The 18,891-nt window shown below is 44.7% G+C and overlaps 1 protein-coding gene across 1 annotated transcript in view; it reads right to left on the bottom strand.

The window, feature by feature from the left end:
- PMEPA1 (prostate transmembrane protein, androgen induced 1) overlaps positions 1–18,508 on the bottom strand; it is a 54,742-nt gene extending 36,234 nt beyond the window's left edge. The window contains exon 1 of the mRNA XM_040435081.1: positions 18,093–18,508. Within this exon, the coding sequence (XP_040291015.1) occupies positions 18,093–18,195 (103 nt within the window). The 5' untranslated portion in view covers positions 18,196–18,508. The remainder of the gene's footprint in view (positions 1–18,092) is intronic.
- Positions 18,509–18,891: the final 383 nt, after the last annotated feature.

The raw sequence follows: 18,891 nt of genomic DNA, 5'->3' as shown, positions 1-18,891 counted from the left end.
CATCTGATGTGCATGGCCAACGTAAAGGGGTATTCCCATCTTGGACAATGGGGGCATATCGCTAGGATATGCCTCCATTGTCTGATTATAGGTGCAGGTCCCAGCGGTGGGACCTGCACCTATATCGAGAAAGGAACGGGGGGCGCTGTGGCTGGAGGACACAAGATTTCCCGGGGTCCGTCCACCACCAAGCGCTAATCCCCGCCTCTCCCATAGAAGTGATTGGGAGCGTTCCGCGCATGGTGGCCCCATAGAAATGAATGGAGGGCGGCTGCGCAGTGTGCTCTCCTTCACTTTCGGGGCTCTGTTCTCGATATAGGTGCGTATCCCAGCGGTGGGACCCGCACCTATAAGACAATGGGGGCATATCCTAGAGATATGCCCCCATTGTCTGAGATGAGAAAACCCCTTTAACTGTTTAATTTAATCTAATCTTTTTCTGCACCCACCAAGTCACCAGCAGAGGGATCCAGGCTGCAGAGCTGACCATCCATCTTGTGCAAGTTGCTGCCTGTGAATCACTTTTGGCTTGTATGACTGGTTTGGAATATAAGTAAGATCTGCGCGACTGGTGTAGACACCGATAAATGAATCATGCTTTCCGCAAGAATAAACCTTTGGGCTTTTACAGACATCAATTAGAGAGCGAAGCTGAAGGAACAAAGAGCGCCAGACATGTTTGTACAAATTCATGTAAAAATGGATTCATCAGGATGCAAAATTAATATGAGCGCGACACTATCCAGTCTTATATCCAGCCAGTGGCGGGAGGGCATGATGCAGACAGAGGGCTGAGGGCCACATAATAAAAAATATCCTAAAAATGCTATTTTCTGTCAATTCGTGTATGGGATAGCTGGGTAACTATTACAGGCTTAAAGGGGTAGTTCAGGATTAGAAAAAAAATATGCCACACCTGTCCATGGGTTTAACTGTCTACTAAAGCCAATTGGACTGAACGGCAAGACCACATACAACACATGGTCAGGTGTAGCACTGTTTTTAGAAAAGAGGTTATTGGGGGGCCACTGTTGTAGGGTGGTCCAGGTGTTTCAAGTTGATCTTCCTAATATGTCCACCATTAAATGAGTACCTGGCTGGAAGCTATAATATACGAAACCTCAAAAGGAAGAAATAATGGGGCCGACTGAAAAAACTACTTCCATCCTGCTTCAGATTTAGCTTCATCGTGGTGATACCAATGGCAATTTTTCCAAACAATTCTGGATCCTGGTCACGCCTTAAAGGGTAGGCTCTCTCTGTCTCTCCCTTTACCCAAAGACACCAGAACCCTTTGGCATACATAATCTCAAAATGAAAGAGCAGATGTGATGGACCACATTATTTTGTACTGAAAGGGGAAGATAAAGGTTACGATTTTATCAAATCAGGTCAAATATGGGAGGTCACGAAGACCCTTTGTAGAACTAGATGATTGGAAGTCCATATCAATATTTTCTTGAAAAATTCTCTAGTTACATCCCCCAGTACTGAGTTGTTGCTACATATTATATTTGGTTGTTAAGAGTTTTGGAAAAATACTTATTTGCCAGAGCATCAAAAACAATCTGAAACACAATTAAAAAAGGGGAGGGTCAAGCTGCCTTTGAGGATTTCCAGCAATTATACTTGGAGGACAAGACTCGATCCTCAGTTCCTTTGTGAGGTTTATAAGATAAGTGACCTTTAAACTTCACTAATAACCTTCACAAAGACCTTTCCCACAGATCTGATCCTTGTCCTTAAAGTCACGGTATGTGGAGGCGACATGGATGTTAACAGCTGGGGCTTTCACTAGTTTTGCAGGAGACACCATAAAGACCAGATACAAAAATTCCCTAATAAAACAAGACACAGGATTGACCTCAGATCATACAGGGGGACTCTACAAAAAGAAGCATTTCAAGGCCAAAAACTTCAAAAAGACCACCAGCTAAGTTACTGAAAACAAAACAATTTACCAAAAATGTTCAAAAATGTTCTATATGACTCTAGAGATGATCCTGGATAAGATGCTACATTTTCTTTGATGGTGGAAAGAAATATTGGAATCCTTTAGCAGCGATTGCCAGATAATTCCTCCCTTGGGAACCGTATCTAGTTCCTCAGAGGGTCAAGCCAAGTTTAAGAAGCCCCCAAACCCAGTGAGCATTGACAGGGGCAACCTCTTCCATAACATATCCTATTGAATCAGAGAATGGAAAGCTGGAGATACTTTGTTTGGGTTTTCGGGTGGGTGACCTGTTCTATAAAGGGTAGCACATTGCCCCTAACCTTCACATGTGACCGGACTTTGATCTTTTTTTTTTAATAGGGACATTGAGCTAAATCACACACAAGTCCATCTGGCACCATGGGGGGGGGGGGGGGGGGGGTTGTTTTTGAAAACTAAAGTTTGAAGAAGCATCAAAAATTCAAAAAAATAATTAACTGAAAATAAAGATTACAGAGGCAACTTCTAGTGATGCAATCACACCACCATAGTTGTAGAGTAGTATGTAGTAGTGGACAAAATCCACGTCCACAAGAGACTTCAAGTACCCCCATCCGTTTCAAATAGCCTACTAGGGTATATTTTTCTTTTGGGGCATTTCCGTCCCTGTTTGGCACTGCTCAACATTCAGTACAATTATTAGTCCAGATGGGCTGCAATTTGAGCCAGGAGACCAAGGGGGTTCCTAACAGTGAGACCTCACACCTAACATTCCCAAAGCACTCTACAACTTTTTGGATTAGAAATAAATTATTCTCTGCCAGTCTACAACATCAGTATATAGGAATGATGGGGATTAGAGGATGCCAATTCAGTTCACCTTTCCATTGCCACTATTCAGGTATTTTTACACAAAGCGATTGCCAGGTAGCGATATTGTTCCAGCTGTGATCAAGGGAATAATAAATGGTTCATTTCATGGCCGAGAAATGATTATGTTGTTTTTTCGTTAACTATACGACTGTAATGTTAGCTCAGCTTGCCGCTGTGGAAAGCGCCTTTCCGAATGGAGCTAAAATCCACAAAATTAAACCAGTGATGATTCTCCTTTTTCCTGTGCTGCATTTAAGACAATTAGACAAAGAATAGAATACTAACTGTTCGATAGATTGCGGCATTTACAAGATCAACGTGAATTCTGCTACTCCTATGAGTCCTTGAGAAACCAGTGGTTAAATAACTATCCATATAGCAATTAATGTAAAAGCTAAATACTTATATGTACAATGGTAGTGCACAGGGCGCTATATTCTTGTACATAGGGTACAGTATTATAGCAGATATATTCTTATACATAGCAGGCAGTATTATAGTAGTTATATTTTTGTACATAGGAGGCAGTGTTATAGTAGTTATATTCATGCACATGGGGCGGTATTATACTAGTTATATTCTTGTACATAGGGGGCAGTATTAGGGGGATACTAGTTATATTCCTGTACATAGGGGGCAGTATTAGGGGGATACTAGTTATATTCCTTTACGCAGGGAGCAGTATTATAGTAGTTATATTCATGAACATAGATAGGAGTATTATAGCAGTTATAATACTGTACATAGGGACAGTATTATAGTACCTATGTTTTGTACACAGGAGGCAGTATTATAGTAGTTATATTCTTGTACATAGGGGACAGTATTTTATCCATTTTATGATGTGATGTTTACAGGAATAGTTTTTAAAATTGCTATTTATGCATGTTTCCGTCCTTATGGCGATCATCTTGTATTGGTTTGTAAATATATATTATGGCACTATCCTGTTCTGCTCCACAGATCTACCATGCATATCTCATTGGACAACAGAGCTTACAATGTAAATCGCTACTACATACAACACAGGGAATGCACCTATTACACAAGGACTACATCGCTTTTTTTGCAACATAAGTTAAAACTGTATTTAAAAAATACAAGGAAAACCTTGCGGACACATTTGTGACCATAACCGGAGCTCAGATCTATAGCATTTTAAATACAGTCAATAAACCACAGCAGACTATAAGGTGACCACAAAAGATATCTTCATGTATAAAACAAATGATTTGAAGGACTGATAACAGCTTGTGCCAGAGCATTATAAAAGGAGGAGTGGACATCAGTCAAACGCATGGACGCCGGGGCGCAGGGAGGTTCCCACACTACCCTTTTGTAAAAATACTGCAGTGCTCCACAGCCTGAACTGGCAGAACTTCATGAATGGTCTGACATGGAGCCCAGACTTCTATGTAGAAAGACATTCATAGACATATGATGTCAAAATGGGGGTCTGGCAATAGCTACAAGCCTTAAAGAGGACCTTTCACCGATTCTTACCCTATGAACTAAGTATACAGACATGTGGAGCGGCGCCCGGGGATCTCACTGCACTTACTATTATCCCCGGGCGCCGCTCCGTTCTCCTGCTATGTCCTCCGGTATCTCCGTTCCCTAAGTTATGGTAGGCGGAGTCTGCCCTAACGCTGGCCAATCGCATTGCAGAGCTCACAGCCTGGGAGAAAATAACCTCCCAGGCTGTGAGCTCTGCGCTGCGATTGGCCAGCGCTAGGGCAGACTCCGCCTACCATAACTTAGGGACTGGTATCTCCGCCTACTATAACTTAGTGAGCGGAGATACCGGAGGGCATAGCAGGAGAACGGAGCGGCGCCCGGGGATAATAGTAAGTGCAGTGAGATCCCCGGGCGCCGCTCCACATGTCTGTATAGTTAGTTCATAGGGTAAGAATCGGTGAAAGGTCCTCTTTAACCACCTCAGCCCCCAGTGCTTAAACACCCTGAAAGACCAGGCCACTTTTTACACTTCTGACCTACACTACTTTCACCGTTTATTGCTCGGTCATGCAACTTACCACCCAAATGAATTTTACCTCCTTTTCTTCTCACTAATAGAGCTTTCATTTGGTGGTATTTCATTGCTGCTGACATTTTTACTTTTTTTGTTATTAATCGAAATTTAACGATTTTTTTGCAAAAAAATGACATTTTTCACTTTCAGTTGTAAAATTTTGCAAAAAAAACGACATCCATATAGAAATTTTGCTCTAAATTTATAGTTCTACATGTCTTTGATAAAAAAAAAATGTTTGGGTAAAAAAAAAATGGTTTGGGTAAAAGTTATAGCGTTTACAAACTATGGTACAAAAATGTGAATTTCCGCTTTTTGAAGCAGCTCTGACTTTCTGAGCACCTGTCATGTTTCCTGAGGTTCTACAATGCCCAGACAGTACAAACACCCCACAAATGACCCCATTTCTGAAAGTACACACCCTAAGGTATTCGCTGATGGGCATAGTGAGTTCATAGAACTTTTTATTTTTTGTCACAAGTTAGCGGAAAATGATGATTTTTTTTTTTTTTTTTTTTTTCCTTACAAAGTCTCATATTCCACTAACTTGTGACAAAAAATAAAAACTTCTATGAACTCACTATGCCCATCAGCGAATACCTTGGGGTCTCTTCTTTCCAAAATGGGGTCACTTGTGGGGTAGTTATACTGCCCTGGCATTCTAGGGGCCCAAATGTGTGGTAAGGAGTTTGAAATCAAATTCTGTAAAAAATGACCTGTGAAATCCGAAAGGTGCTCTTTGGAATATGGGCCCCTTTGCCCACCTAGGCTGCAAAAAAGTGTCACACATCTGGTATCTCCGTACTCAGGAGAAGGTGGGGAATGTGTTTTGGGGTGTCATTTTATATATACCCATGCTGGGTGAGAGAAATATCTTGGCAAAAGACAACTTTTCCCATTTTTTTATACAAAGTTGTCATTTGACCAAGATATTTATCTCACCCAGCATGGGTATATGTAAAAAGACACCCCAAAACACATTCCTCAACTTCTCCTGAGTACGGGGATACCAGATGTGTGACACTTTTTTGCAGCCTAGGTGGGCAAAGGGGCCCATATTCCAAAGAGCACCTTTCGGATTTCACTCCTCATTTTTTCCTGAATTTGATTTCAAACTCCTTACCACACATTTGGGCCCCTAGAATACCAGGGCAGTATAACTACCCCACAAGTGACCCCATTTTGGAAAGAAGACACCCCAAGGTATTCCGTGAGGGGCATGGCGAGTTCCTAGAATTTTTTATTTTTTGTCACAAGTTAGTGGAAAATGATGATTTTTTTTTTTTTTTTTTTTTTTCATACAAAGTCTCATATTCCACAAACTTGTGACAAAAAATAAAAACTTCCATGAACTCACTATGCCCATCAGCGAATACCTTGGGGTCTCTTCTTTCCAAAATGGGGTCACTTGTGTGGTAGTTATACTGCCCTGGCATTCTAGGGGCCCAAATGTGTGGTAAGTAGGTAAATGACCTGTGAAATCCGAAAGGTGCTCTTTGGAATGTGGGCCCCTTTGCCCACCTAGGCTGCAAAAAAGTGTCACACATCTGGTATCTCTGTATTCAGGAGAAGTTGAGGAATGTGTTTTGGGGTGTCTTTTTACATATACCCATGCTGGGTGAGATAAATATCTTGGTCAAATGCCAACTTTGTATAAAAAAATGGGAAAAGTTGTCTTTTGCCAAGATATTTCTCTCACCCAGCATGGGTATATGTAAAATGACACCCCAAAACACATTCCCCAACTTCTCCCGATTACGGAGATACCAGATGTGTGACACTTTTTTGCAGCCGAGGTGGGCAAAGGGGCCCATATTCAAAAGAGCACCTTTCGGATTTCACAGGTCATTTTTTACAGAATTTGATTTCAAACTCCTTACCACACATTTGGGCCCCTAGAATGCCAGGGCAGTATAACTACCCCACAAGTGACCCCATTTTGGAAAGAAGAGACCCCAAGGTATTCGCTGATGGGCAAAGTGAGTTCATGGAAGTTTTTATTTTTTGTCACAGAGACTTTGTATGAAAAAAAAATAAAAAAAAAAAATAAGCATTTTCCACTAACTTGTGACAAAAAATAAAAAATTCTAGGAACTCGCCATGCCCCTCACAGAATACCTTGGGGTGTCTTCTTTCCAAAATGGGGTCACTTGTGGGGTAGTTATACTGCCCTGGCATTTTCCAGGGGCCCTAATGTGTGGTAAGTAGGTAAATGACCTGTGAAATCCTAAAGGTGCTCTTTGGAATATGGGCCCCTTTGCCCACCTAGGCTGCAAAAAAGTGTCACACATGTGGTATCGCCGTATTCAGGAGAAGTTGGGGAATGTGTTTTGGGGTGTCATTTTACATATACCCATGCTGGGTGAGAGAAATATCTTGGCAAAAGACAACTTTTCCCATTTTTTTATACAAAGTTGGCATTTGACCAAGATATTTCTCTCACCCAGCATGGGTATATGTAAAATGACACCCCAAAACACATTCCCCAACTTCTCCTGAGTACGGCGATACCAGATGTGTGACACTTTTTTGCAGCCTAGATGCGCAAAGGTGCCCAAATTCCTTTTAGGAGGGCATTTTTAGACATTTGGATACCAGACTTCTTCTCACGCTTTGGGGCCCCTAGAATGCCAGGGCAGTATAAATACCCCACATGTGACCCCATTTTGGAAAGAAGACACCCCAAGGTATTCAATGAGGGGCATGGCGAGTTCATAGAAATTTTTTTTTTTTGGCACAAGTTAGCGGAAATTGATATTTTTAATTTTTTTCTCACAAAGTCTCCCGTTCCGCTAACTTGGGACAAAAATTTCAATCTTTCATGGACTCAATATGCCCCTCACGGAATACCTGGGGGTGTCTTCTTTCCGAAATGGGGTCACATGTGGGGTATTTATACTGCCCTGGCATTCTAGGGGCCCTAAAGCGTGAGAAGAAGTCTGGAATATAAATGTCTAAAAAATTTTACGCATTTGGATTCCGTGAGGGGTATGGTGAGTTCATGTGAGATTTTATTTTTTGACACAAGTTAGTGGAATATGAGACTTTGTAAGAAAAAAAAAAAAAAATTCTGCTAACTTGGGCCAAAAAAATATCTGAATGGAGCCTTACAGAGGGGTGCTAAATGACAGGGGGGTGCTAAATGACAGGGGGGTGATAAATGACAGGGGGGTGATAAATGACAGGGGGGTGATCAATGACAGGGGGGTGATCAATGACAGGGGGGTGATCAATGACAGGGGGGTGATCAATGACAGGGGGGTGATCAGGGAGTCTATATGGGGTGATAACCACAGTCATTGATCACGCCCGTGTAAGGCTTCATTCAGACGTCCGGATGCGTTTTGCGGATCCGATCCATCTATCAGTGCATCCGTAAAAATCATGCGGACATCTGAATGGAGCTTTACAGGGGGGTAATCAATGACAGGGGGGTGATCAATGACAGGGGGGTGATCAGGGAGTCTATATGGGGTGATCACCACAGTCATTGATCATGCCCCTGTAAGGCTTCATTCAGACGTCCGGATGCGTTTTGCGGATCGGATCCATCTATCAGTGCATCCGTAAAAATCATGCGGACATCTGAATGGAGCTTTACAGGGGGGTAATCAATGACAGGGGGGTGATCAATGACAGGGGGGTGATCAGGGAGTCTATATGGGGTGATCACCACAGTCATTGATCATGCCCCTGTAAGGCTTCATTCAGACGTCCGGATGCATTTTGCGGATCGGATCCATCTATCAGTGCATCCGTAAAAATCATGCGGACATCTGAATGGAGCTTTACAGGGGGGTAATCAATGACAGGGGGGTGATCACCACAGTCATTGATCATGCCCCTGTAAGGCTTCATTCAGACGACCGGATGCGTTTTGCGGATCCGATCCATGTATCAGTGCATCCGTAAAAATCATGCGGACATCTGAATGGAGCTTTACAGGGGGGTGATCAGGGAGTCTATATGGGGTGATCACCACAGTCATTGATCATGCCCCTGTAAGGCTTCATTCAGACGTCCGGATGCGTTTTGCGGATCCGATCCATCTATCAGTGCATCCGTAAAAATCATGCGGACATCTGAATGGAGCTTTACAGGGGGGTAATCAATGACAGGGGGGTAATCAATGACAGGGGGGGTGATCAGGGAGTCTATATGGGGTGATCACCACAGTCATTGATCATGCCCCTGTAAGGCTTCATTCAGACGTCCGGATGCGTTTTGCGGATCCGATCCATCTATCAGTGCATCCGTAAAAATCATGCGGACATCTGAATGGAGCTTTACAGGGGGGTAATCAATGACAGGGGGGTGATCACCACAGTCATTGATCATGCCCCTGTAAGGCTTCATTCAGACGACCGGATGCGTTTTGCGGATCCGATCCATGTATCAGTGCATCCGTAAAAATCATGCGGACATCTGAATGGAGCTTTACAGGGGGGTAATCAATGACAGGGGGGTGATCAGGGAGTCTATATGGGGTGATCACCACAGTCATTGATCATGCCCCTGTAAGGCTTCATTCAGACGTCCGGATGCGTTTTGCGGATCCGATCCATCTATCAGTGGATCCGTAAAAATCATGCGGACGTCTGAATGGAGCTTTACAGGGGGTTGATCAATGACAGGGGGGTAATCAATGACAGGGGGGTGATCAGGGAGTCTATATGGGGTGATCAGGGGTGATTAGGGGTGATCAGGGGCTAATAAGGGGTTAATAAGTGATGGGGGGGGGGTGTAGTGTAGTGTAGTGGTGCTTGGTGCTACTTTACTGAGCTACCTGTGTCCTCTGGTGGTCGATCCAAACAAAGGGGACCACCAGAGGACCAGGTAGCAGGTATATTAGACGCTGTTATCAAAACAGCGTCTAATATACCTGTTAGGGGTTAAAAAAAACACATCTCCAGCCTGCCAGCGAACGATCGCCGCTGGCAGGCTGGAGATCAACTCTCTTACCTTCCGTTCCTGTGAGCGCGCGCGCCTGTGTGCGCGCGTTCACAGGAAATCTCGCGTCTCGCGAGATGACGCGTATATGCGTGACTGTGCGCAGCGCTGCCACCTCCGGAACGCGATCCTGCGTTAGGCGGTCCGGAGGTGGTTAAATACCCCATTTTACTATGGGGTAGACGAGGGTTATTGATTGCCAATTCCAGCCTTTCCTGTGGCAGTTTGGCAAATCCTCCTGTGCCACCTGAAATGGAAACTACCAGAAGAAGAGGTGATGTGAGATGATGAAGAGCCCTAAAACTGATTATCATCAGCTTTCTGCTGTGTGAATAGAAAGCCAATAATACAGTTATGGCTGTAGAGATCGCCATGACTGGCAGGGACCTCTCTGGACACACAGCAAACCTTGGAGGGACTGAGATCACATTTTTAGGCCTCATGCACACGACCGTTGTGTGCATCTGCGTCCGTTCCGTCATATTTCACAGTTTAGCAGAGGTCCCATTCATTTCTATGGAGCTGTGAAACAAAAACTGATAGTCCTCCGTTTTTTCTCCGCGTCCGTGATTCCAGTCCGTCAAAAAAATATAACCTGTCCTATTCTTGTCAGTGGAAAACGGAGGACGGACCCATTCAAGTCAATGGGTCCGTCAAAAAAAAAAAACGGATGCACATTTGGTATGTCATCCGTGTCCGCGTCCGTTTTTTTCTACAAGACCTTGGTGCAATAAAATTACACTTTTTATTAACCTTCCTTTTTTTTCCCCCCTGTCAGCCAAAAAAAAAATTAAGACAGACACAAGGAAACACAACTGAAGCAAAATCGGACACGGACCACTGAAGCCAAATCACTGACAGTGAAAAAACACTGTCGTGTGCATGAGGCCTTAGGGGAAAGCTTTTCTGCAGAGCGTAGGGAAGGTTTATCAAAAGAGATGAAAAGAAAAAAAAAAGTGGCCTAGTTTCCCATAGCAACCAATCAGATTTCAACTTTAATTTTCCATAGGAGCTCTGCAAAATGAAAGGTTGAATCTGACTGGTTGCTATGGGCAACTAGGCCAGTTTTCCTTCTCACCACTTGATAAATCTCCCCCAATGTCCCTTTACACCTGGCTCATAGTGCCGCAGCTCCAAGTGAGGTCACGGAAGGCGGGTGTGGATGGCACGTCTGTTTCCTTCCTGGCAGCGTCCAGCAAGGAGCAGGTTAGCAGGATGTGGTAACTACAGGTGACATAACACCACAAGCTGCCGTGGGTTTGGGAACATATGTGCAGATCTCAGATCTGGGCCTGTGAGTGGTTTTTTTTCCCCCCTTCTCTCTCGTGATGTTCCAAATTCTGTTCTTTTCCTGTTAAAATTAGATTTGCAGAACAGACACCAGATCTCAGCATCCAAGAGGACACAAGGATGAGAGTTGAGGCTTGCCAGGACTCGCTGCTTGCGCAAGAAACCAGGCAACAAACCCAACTAAGGCTACTTTCACAATCGCGTTTTGTGCTGATCCGTCATGGATGGATCCGGTCAGATAATACTACCGTCTGCATTCGTTCAGAACGGATCCGTTTGTATTATCTTTAACATAGCCAAGACGGATCCGTCTTGAACACCATTGAAAGTCAATGGAGGACGGATCCGTTTTCTATTGTGCCAGATCCGTTTTGGCTCAGTTTCATCAGACGGACACCAAAACACTGGTGTCCGTCTCTAAAGCGGAATGGAGACGGAACTGATGCAAACTGATGCATTCTGAGCGGATCCTTTTCCATTCAGAATGCTTTAGAACGCAAACTGATCCGTTTTGGACCGCTTGTGAGAGTCCTGAACGGATCTCACAAACGGAAAGCCAAAACGCGAGTGTGAAAGTAGCCTTAATCTGCAGCCTGAGCTCTTACATAGAGCAGGAAGGTAGTAGTGCCATACAGTGCACTTAAAGGGGTACTTAACCTGCATGTAATCACAATACATATTGTCTCTAGAGGTTTTCAGGACTGGAGATCATGGTGGGCAGGGCAGGCCCTACCACATGTCCTCATCCCATTGAAGAACACTAGTCAGCCTCTCCCCAGCCTGAAATTGCTGATAGAAGGGATCAACAGATTGTGGTCATCTCTCCTGGCCTGAAATGGCAGGTAACAGGGAGCAACGGGTTACATTACACAATACTCAGCACATGGGGATCAGATACAGATACATAGTGGGCTCACCAAAAAACCTCATGCACACGCAAAGTACGGATACTGTTTGTGTTGCATCCACATTTTTTGCATACTCGTTGACTTCAATGGGTCCGTATTTTGTGGAACAGACATACGCATGTGGAAAGCACACTGATCATCTGTGTGCTTACCGTATCCGTATGTCCGTTCTGCAAAAAGATAGTTCCATAAGTCAATGGGTCTGCAAAAAATAAATAAAAAATGTGGACAGCGCGCACACACACACTACATTCGTATTTCGCAGAGCCACGATTTGCGGACCGCAAAACGGATACGGTTGTGCGCATGGGGCCTAAATCTTCACCCAACAACCTAGCACCACTGGCCTGAAATGACAGTTTTTTTTGCTATAGAAGCCTCCATTATCCATCATTCACCATCGGTCTAGGACTGGTGAATCTATGGGAAAGACTGGTGCAGGGCCGGACAGAAAAAAGAAATGCATCATTGGCCAATAACATTACCCTGTTGTTCTGCTTTGCAACAGTGCATCTTTCTGTTATCCAAGAGGTTCTGCAGCAGCTGCAGACAGGGCGCTCATTGGCAGCTCAGCCCGGCAGGTTTTGCAGACTGTTTATGAACGAGCTCACGCAACGTCTGGTTATTTGCCCCCAGACGGGAGAAAAAAAAAAAAAGACAGACGTCTGCAAGATGCTGCTGTCCTGTGAGATCGGGACGTCGCGATGAGCTAACGCATAACCTACATGCAATGTGACAGCGAAGGGTAGCGTCTGGAGCAAACTTATCTGTACCACAGACTGGCATTGGCACTGCACCTCATCCGGGCATTGCACTTGCTATATTTTCCTGTTTATTATTCAGTTTATTCTTTTATATCTAAAGAAAAAAAATATAAAAAAAAGTTTTCCATTGTTTTTCCTTATAAATATGTTTTCTCCCTTAAAAAAAAAAAACGGACAGGTTTTAGAGAAGAGCCTAACCTGCCTGGCATATTAGGCTGCCATAATAAAACAAAATTTAGCTCCCCCCCCCCGGACCGGTGCACATCACTTTAGATCAATGATGTTTTGCGCAACCAAATGTCTTATGATATCGGATCTGTCCACTTCTGCGCCATGACTGTAGTTACGTACATGTGGACCGAATAGCCCTACAGTTACTTATGTATCCTCATAGCCTAATCTACTGTCCAGGGCCATGACCAGCGACGGGTCTTCAATCCCACGCATGTATTTATTAAATGTCCGTGAAATAAATTCACCGCAAACCGCGATTTCACGCTCGTTCTTGAGAGCGGAGGCTGAAAGGAAGATTAGGGAAGGAGAAATTCCTCTAAAGATGTTTTTTTTTTGGCAAGACTCAAACTGAATCCTATAATTGCCCAGGGGGTCACTGACACTGAATGTAACTTCTTAGGAAGCGTCTTCCATGGCTTTAGGACACGGTAACCATGTCTCTGGTGCAGGTATCAGACTGACAGGTGGATGGGGATACCGGTACGGCTGTGCTAGGATCGCGTACGCGGCTTTCTATATACAAGCTGACGACGCCACGATTCTCTGATGGCTACAGTTGATGACTTTTGACAATTTTCTTGTCTTAATGACCTTCGCAGGGATGGAGAGGGGGTGGAGAACTTATGCAATGCCCTAATACAGCAACATGGGTGACAAATGTAATAAGAATGAATGCCTAAGCAAACATCAGATGAAGGTTAACCCCTTACAGCAGCGTTAAGGCATAGATGTAGCAGAGCTGAGTTTGTCACTTTAGTCTCTGGACATTGCATTACCTCTATAACGCAGCAGGTTTAGCTACGGTGGTATGGAACATTGCAGATGACACAGCATGGTGTTAGAGGGAGTCGTGCCAGAGGACAAACTCAGCCCAGCAGCGTCAGTATTGTAAATCGACACAGCAGTCTTGGAACCGATCCTACAAGGAGAGCCAGAAAAATTGGGATCCTGGTCTGAGGCTGATAATTTACCGTTGTTTTCCCAATGACACTGCATGGTATAAGCCAACATATTTCATAGCGCATATTATCCTTGAAAGTGGTCCGCTTATGAAATAAACGCCGGGTGTTATGGTGACATTTTACTTTGATGGCGGAAATGATAAATTGGTATACGTGGTATTGTTCAATATACAGATCCAGCAGAGCTGCATTTGTGACTAATCTTGTCCTTTTGTGCACTATGTTAAGAGACAGTTCGAGTAAAGTCCTATGTAAAACCCCAGACAACGTGTTATGCTATCAAAGTGACTGGTATCCAAGGACAAACTCCGCTCTGCTACATCGTTATAGACAATGTGATACAGGTATGTGTGACCATCATACAGACTAGTCACACACAGTGACAGAACCACTGAGGATGCAGCGCAGCGACATTAATGCTCATATCCTAAAAACCACTAGGAAATACACTCCAAAGCGAAATCTGTCCCTGAAAGACGCCATAAAGCTGGGACTGCGGGCGCTGAGGACTCTAGCACTTCACCTGGGGGAAAACCAATGGCATCTTCTGCTTACAGAGCGTCTGCCACAAGTAATTGCCCTCCGTATACTGACTCATATATTTCTGGGCTCTGTCCTCCAGTCATCTCTGAGTCAACGGACATCAGACCGTGACAGGGACGGCGCGCTGCATGATCCGCCAATGAAAAACCCATCTGGAATGTTATATACAGAGATCTGCACACACAAGGACACGGACTACATATACACATCCATCTACACGGACAGACCCATATACACATCCATCTACACGGACAGACCCATATACACATCCATCTACACGGACAGACCCATATACACATCCATCTACACAGACAGACACCATATACACATCCATCTACACAGACAGACACCATATACACATCCATCTACACAGACAGACACCATATACACATCCATCTACACAGACAGACACCATATACACATCCATCTACACGGACAGACCCCATATACACATCCATCTACACGGACAGACCCATATACACATCCATCTACACGGACAGACCCATATACACATCCATCTACACGGACAGACCCATATACACATCCATCTACACGGACAGACCCATATACACATCCATCTACACGGACAGACCCATATACACATCCATCTACACGGACAGACCCATATACACATCCATCTACACAGACAGACCCATATACACATCCATCTACACAGACAGACCCATATACACATCCATCTACACAGACAGACCCATATACACATCCATCTACACAGACAGACCCATATACACAATTATCTACACGGACAGACCCATATACACAATTATCTACACGGACAGACCCATATACACAATTATCTACACGGACAGACCCATATACACATCCATCTACACGGACAGACATATACACATCCATCTACACGGACAGACCCATATACACATCCATCTACACAGACAGACCCATATACACATCCATCTACACAGACAGACCCATATACACATCCATCTACACAGACAGACCCATATACACAATTATCTACACGGACAGACCCATATACACAATTATCTACACGGACAGACCCATATACACAATTATCTACACGGACAGACCCATATACACATCCATCTACACGGACAGACATATACACATCCATCTACACGGACAGACACATATACACATCCATCTACACAGACAGACACATATACACATCCATCTACACAGACAGACACATATACACATCCATATAGACACATATACACATCCATATACAGACACATATACACATCCATCTACACAGATATACACTCCTATGTATGCATATGTATATCTACATAGATACATACATATATAGATAGACAAGGACACATATACACATCCAACACATACATACACACACAGATAAACACATTTACACATCCATCTATACAGATATATCCTCCTATGTACACAGATAGACAAGGACACATATACCTACATATGCATCCATCTACATCCATGTACATATATACGTTTTCACAGACATGCACACATCTTTAACACGCACACATTAGTATACTGGAATAGGTGTGCATGTAGATATTGTATGACATGAGTAAAGCCAATGAACTGGCACTAACCCACTGATTCTTTCAGCATTAGATTTTTACTCTTTCCGCTACGTCTTCAGGATTCCAACATCTATAAAGACGTCAACCCCTATCATCCACTACATAGTGGAACAACAAGTCGATATTTATAACCGCAGGTCAATAATCACTGCATATCGAGGTGCTCCAGCCTCCACCTGCCATAACCCCCCGATGACCCCGAAATCCTCAGCTCTGTCTCGCTTTCATAGGTCTACACAATGTCACCAATGACATCCATTAGTCCAGCAACACTCGGGTATTTAACTAGTTAAAATAACGGATTTCCAGCCCGATGCTGATAACGGACAGTGCAACAAAGAGTCAAAAGTGTTGTGGTCGACACAGAATCAAACTCATCCCCCTAAAGAGCGAGAATAATGGGATTCTATCCTGCCTCCTTAAATACACTGTGCTGCTGTGGAGGACAAAGCATTGTTGCGGTAGACACCGCAAGCCACAGGGTGCCCCCGCTTCCTCCCATCTCCCAAATATTTTGGTGCAGTCACCATAATCCCTCTTAGACTTCAGTGCAGGGACATTAAACCCAGGCTGCAGCTATAGGAAACGTCTCGCCCCACGCTATTAAAACTTACGCAGTAAATTCTCTGCTTCCTGGGAGAACTCACAAAAACATTTAGCGAGCCCCCATTTTATTTGAAGTTTTCCTATGCAACGGGGGCTAGTGCAGCTAGAGCCAGTGAGAGTCACCCCTGGGGTGCAGCAATCCTTCCACTGCATTCCAGACTCTATGGAAAAGGTGATTAATCCTGCTTTATGTAAGAGTTTCTGTGCGCAAAAAAAAAAAAAAAAAAAAGGAAAGAAAGAAAGAAAGAAAAAACAAGTTTTGGAGACGTTGTCTCAGTGTCGCAGACTCTGGCGGCTGAGGTCACTGGGAAGGGGTGGAAAATAAACAAATAAAAAAAATCGGGGGGAAATACAGCAATATGGACAAAAAGGGCCAGCAAGCGGGAAGTAGTGGGACCTTTTGAAGTTTATAAAAAGGGTCTTATGGGACTGCGGTGGGGTCTATAAAGCTGCAGTGCTCCGGAGGGGGGTCTACAGGGATGTGATGGCGGTCCGATGGGTTCAAGGGCTTTGCAGGGGGTCTGCAAAGCATGTAGAGGACTTTGAACGGGGGGTGTACGACGACGTGGAAGAGGTCTACAAAGATTCAGGGGTCTGGAGGGTGGTCTACAGCGCTGCAAACAGGGATCTATGAAGATGAGGGGGGGCCCCGGAGGGGCAGCAAAATGAGGTCTACAGGGCTGAAGAAAGGGTCCACAGGGATGTGATTGGGGTCTGCAAGACGGTGGCAAAAGGAAGGGGGGGGGGGGTTCTGAAGAGATACGGGGTGACGTGAGGATGTTCTGAAAAGGAGTAGGGCTCTGAAGGGGGGGGGGCGCTTATACAGCGATGTACACAACTCTTTAAACAAAACAAAAACAAAAAAAAACAAAAAGGAGTTTAATAACATAAGGGGGTGATAAACCTCCAAACCAGATAAATGCATCAGACCCAGGCAAGAAAGAGTTAATAAGCCCCCAACCAGAGTCAAAACTCAACAAGGATGACATTGACGCGTCCCCTCCCTGAAATAGTCAAACTGGAAAGTGCCAAGTACACTGGGAACAATCAGGGCATTTACATCCAAACACACAGAAATAAAAGGTGGCGGCTTAAAGGGACGCGTCTGGACTCGAATCTGCCGAGAAGGATCGCTTCTGGGCGAGAGAAAAATGGGGGTCCCTCTCTAGCCATTACTGCTCCTAACAATCACAATACAGGAGCAACAATGTATCAAGAAAACCCTAAAAAGTAACACTAATAGTAGTAACAGAGAGGCAGAGGAGAGCTGAGCCTGCAGAATGGAGGAGACTCCCCCTCCCCTTCCTCCTATACTACACAATGTACAGCCAACTCCAGGAAAAGTTTCTGTGGAGCCAGCACAAGTGCCAAGAAGCTGCCAACTGCCTCCACAGACCCGCCCGCACACCCACAGACAGGGGGTACTCACTGATCTCCATGCTTTGGAACAAGGACCTCTTGCAGTTGCAGGAGCAGGAGACATTGGACTGGATGGCAGAGCTGGTGCTGTTCAAACCCATCAAGTCATACATTAAAGAAGAGCAACTCCTTGAAGAAGAGGCACAGGGTCACTGGGTGCCACAGGGCTCAGGGTGCTGCTCTTGCTGGAACATTGCAGTCAGGGCTGGGATGGGGGGGAGCAGAGTTACTTTGTAGCAGTCCCAGCAGGTTCTGTCATCTACACTGGGACTGGAGGAGAGTGCGAGCCCCAGCCTCAGAGGACAAGTCCACAGCTCCACTCCCAGCCTGGGTTTGCACTCAGTGACTTCCAGTCCTTCCTTCCCCCTCCTCAAGTCCAAGGAGATTGCCTTGCAGCCGGATCCAACCCCAGGCAGCCAGACGGGCCGTGACGTCAGCGCCAGACTGGGACTGCCCTTCCACTGCAAGGGGAGAGGGAGGGGGGAGGCCGAGTGATTGACAGGAGCGGCGGCCAATCCGCAGCAGCAAGTGGGCGGGTGCAGCTCTTAAAGGCGCAGCTGCCTGTCAAAAAAAAAAAAAAAAAGCAGACTGCCCAACAGAGGGAGGCTTGTTGTGGAGTAAAGCTAGACTATGAAAAGTCATTTGCTGATGCAGTATTTTTGGTTGAATTCATCCTGAAATCCTCCTCAAATGTGGAACTTGAAAGGAGGTTTCACACATGGCTTTTTGGGGGAAAATAAAAGCTGTAGTTTTTGTGGCAAAAACCAGAAGTGGATCCGAAGGGAAGGGGGGAATATGAAGGAAGGATT

Source organism: Bufo bufo, chromosome 6 (genome assembly GCF_905171765.1).
Source record: "Bufo bufo chromosome 6, aBufBuf1.1, whole genome shotgun sequence".
NCBI lineage: Eukaryota > Metazoa > Chordata > Amphibia > Anura > Bufonidae > Bufo > Bufo bufo.
The sequence above is the reverse complement of the archived record's forward strand: the minus strand, read 5'-3'. Positions and strand labels throughout refer to the sequence as shown.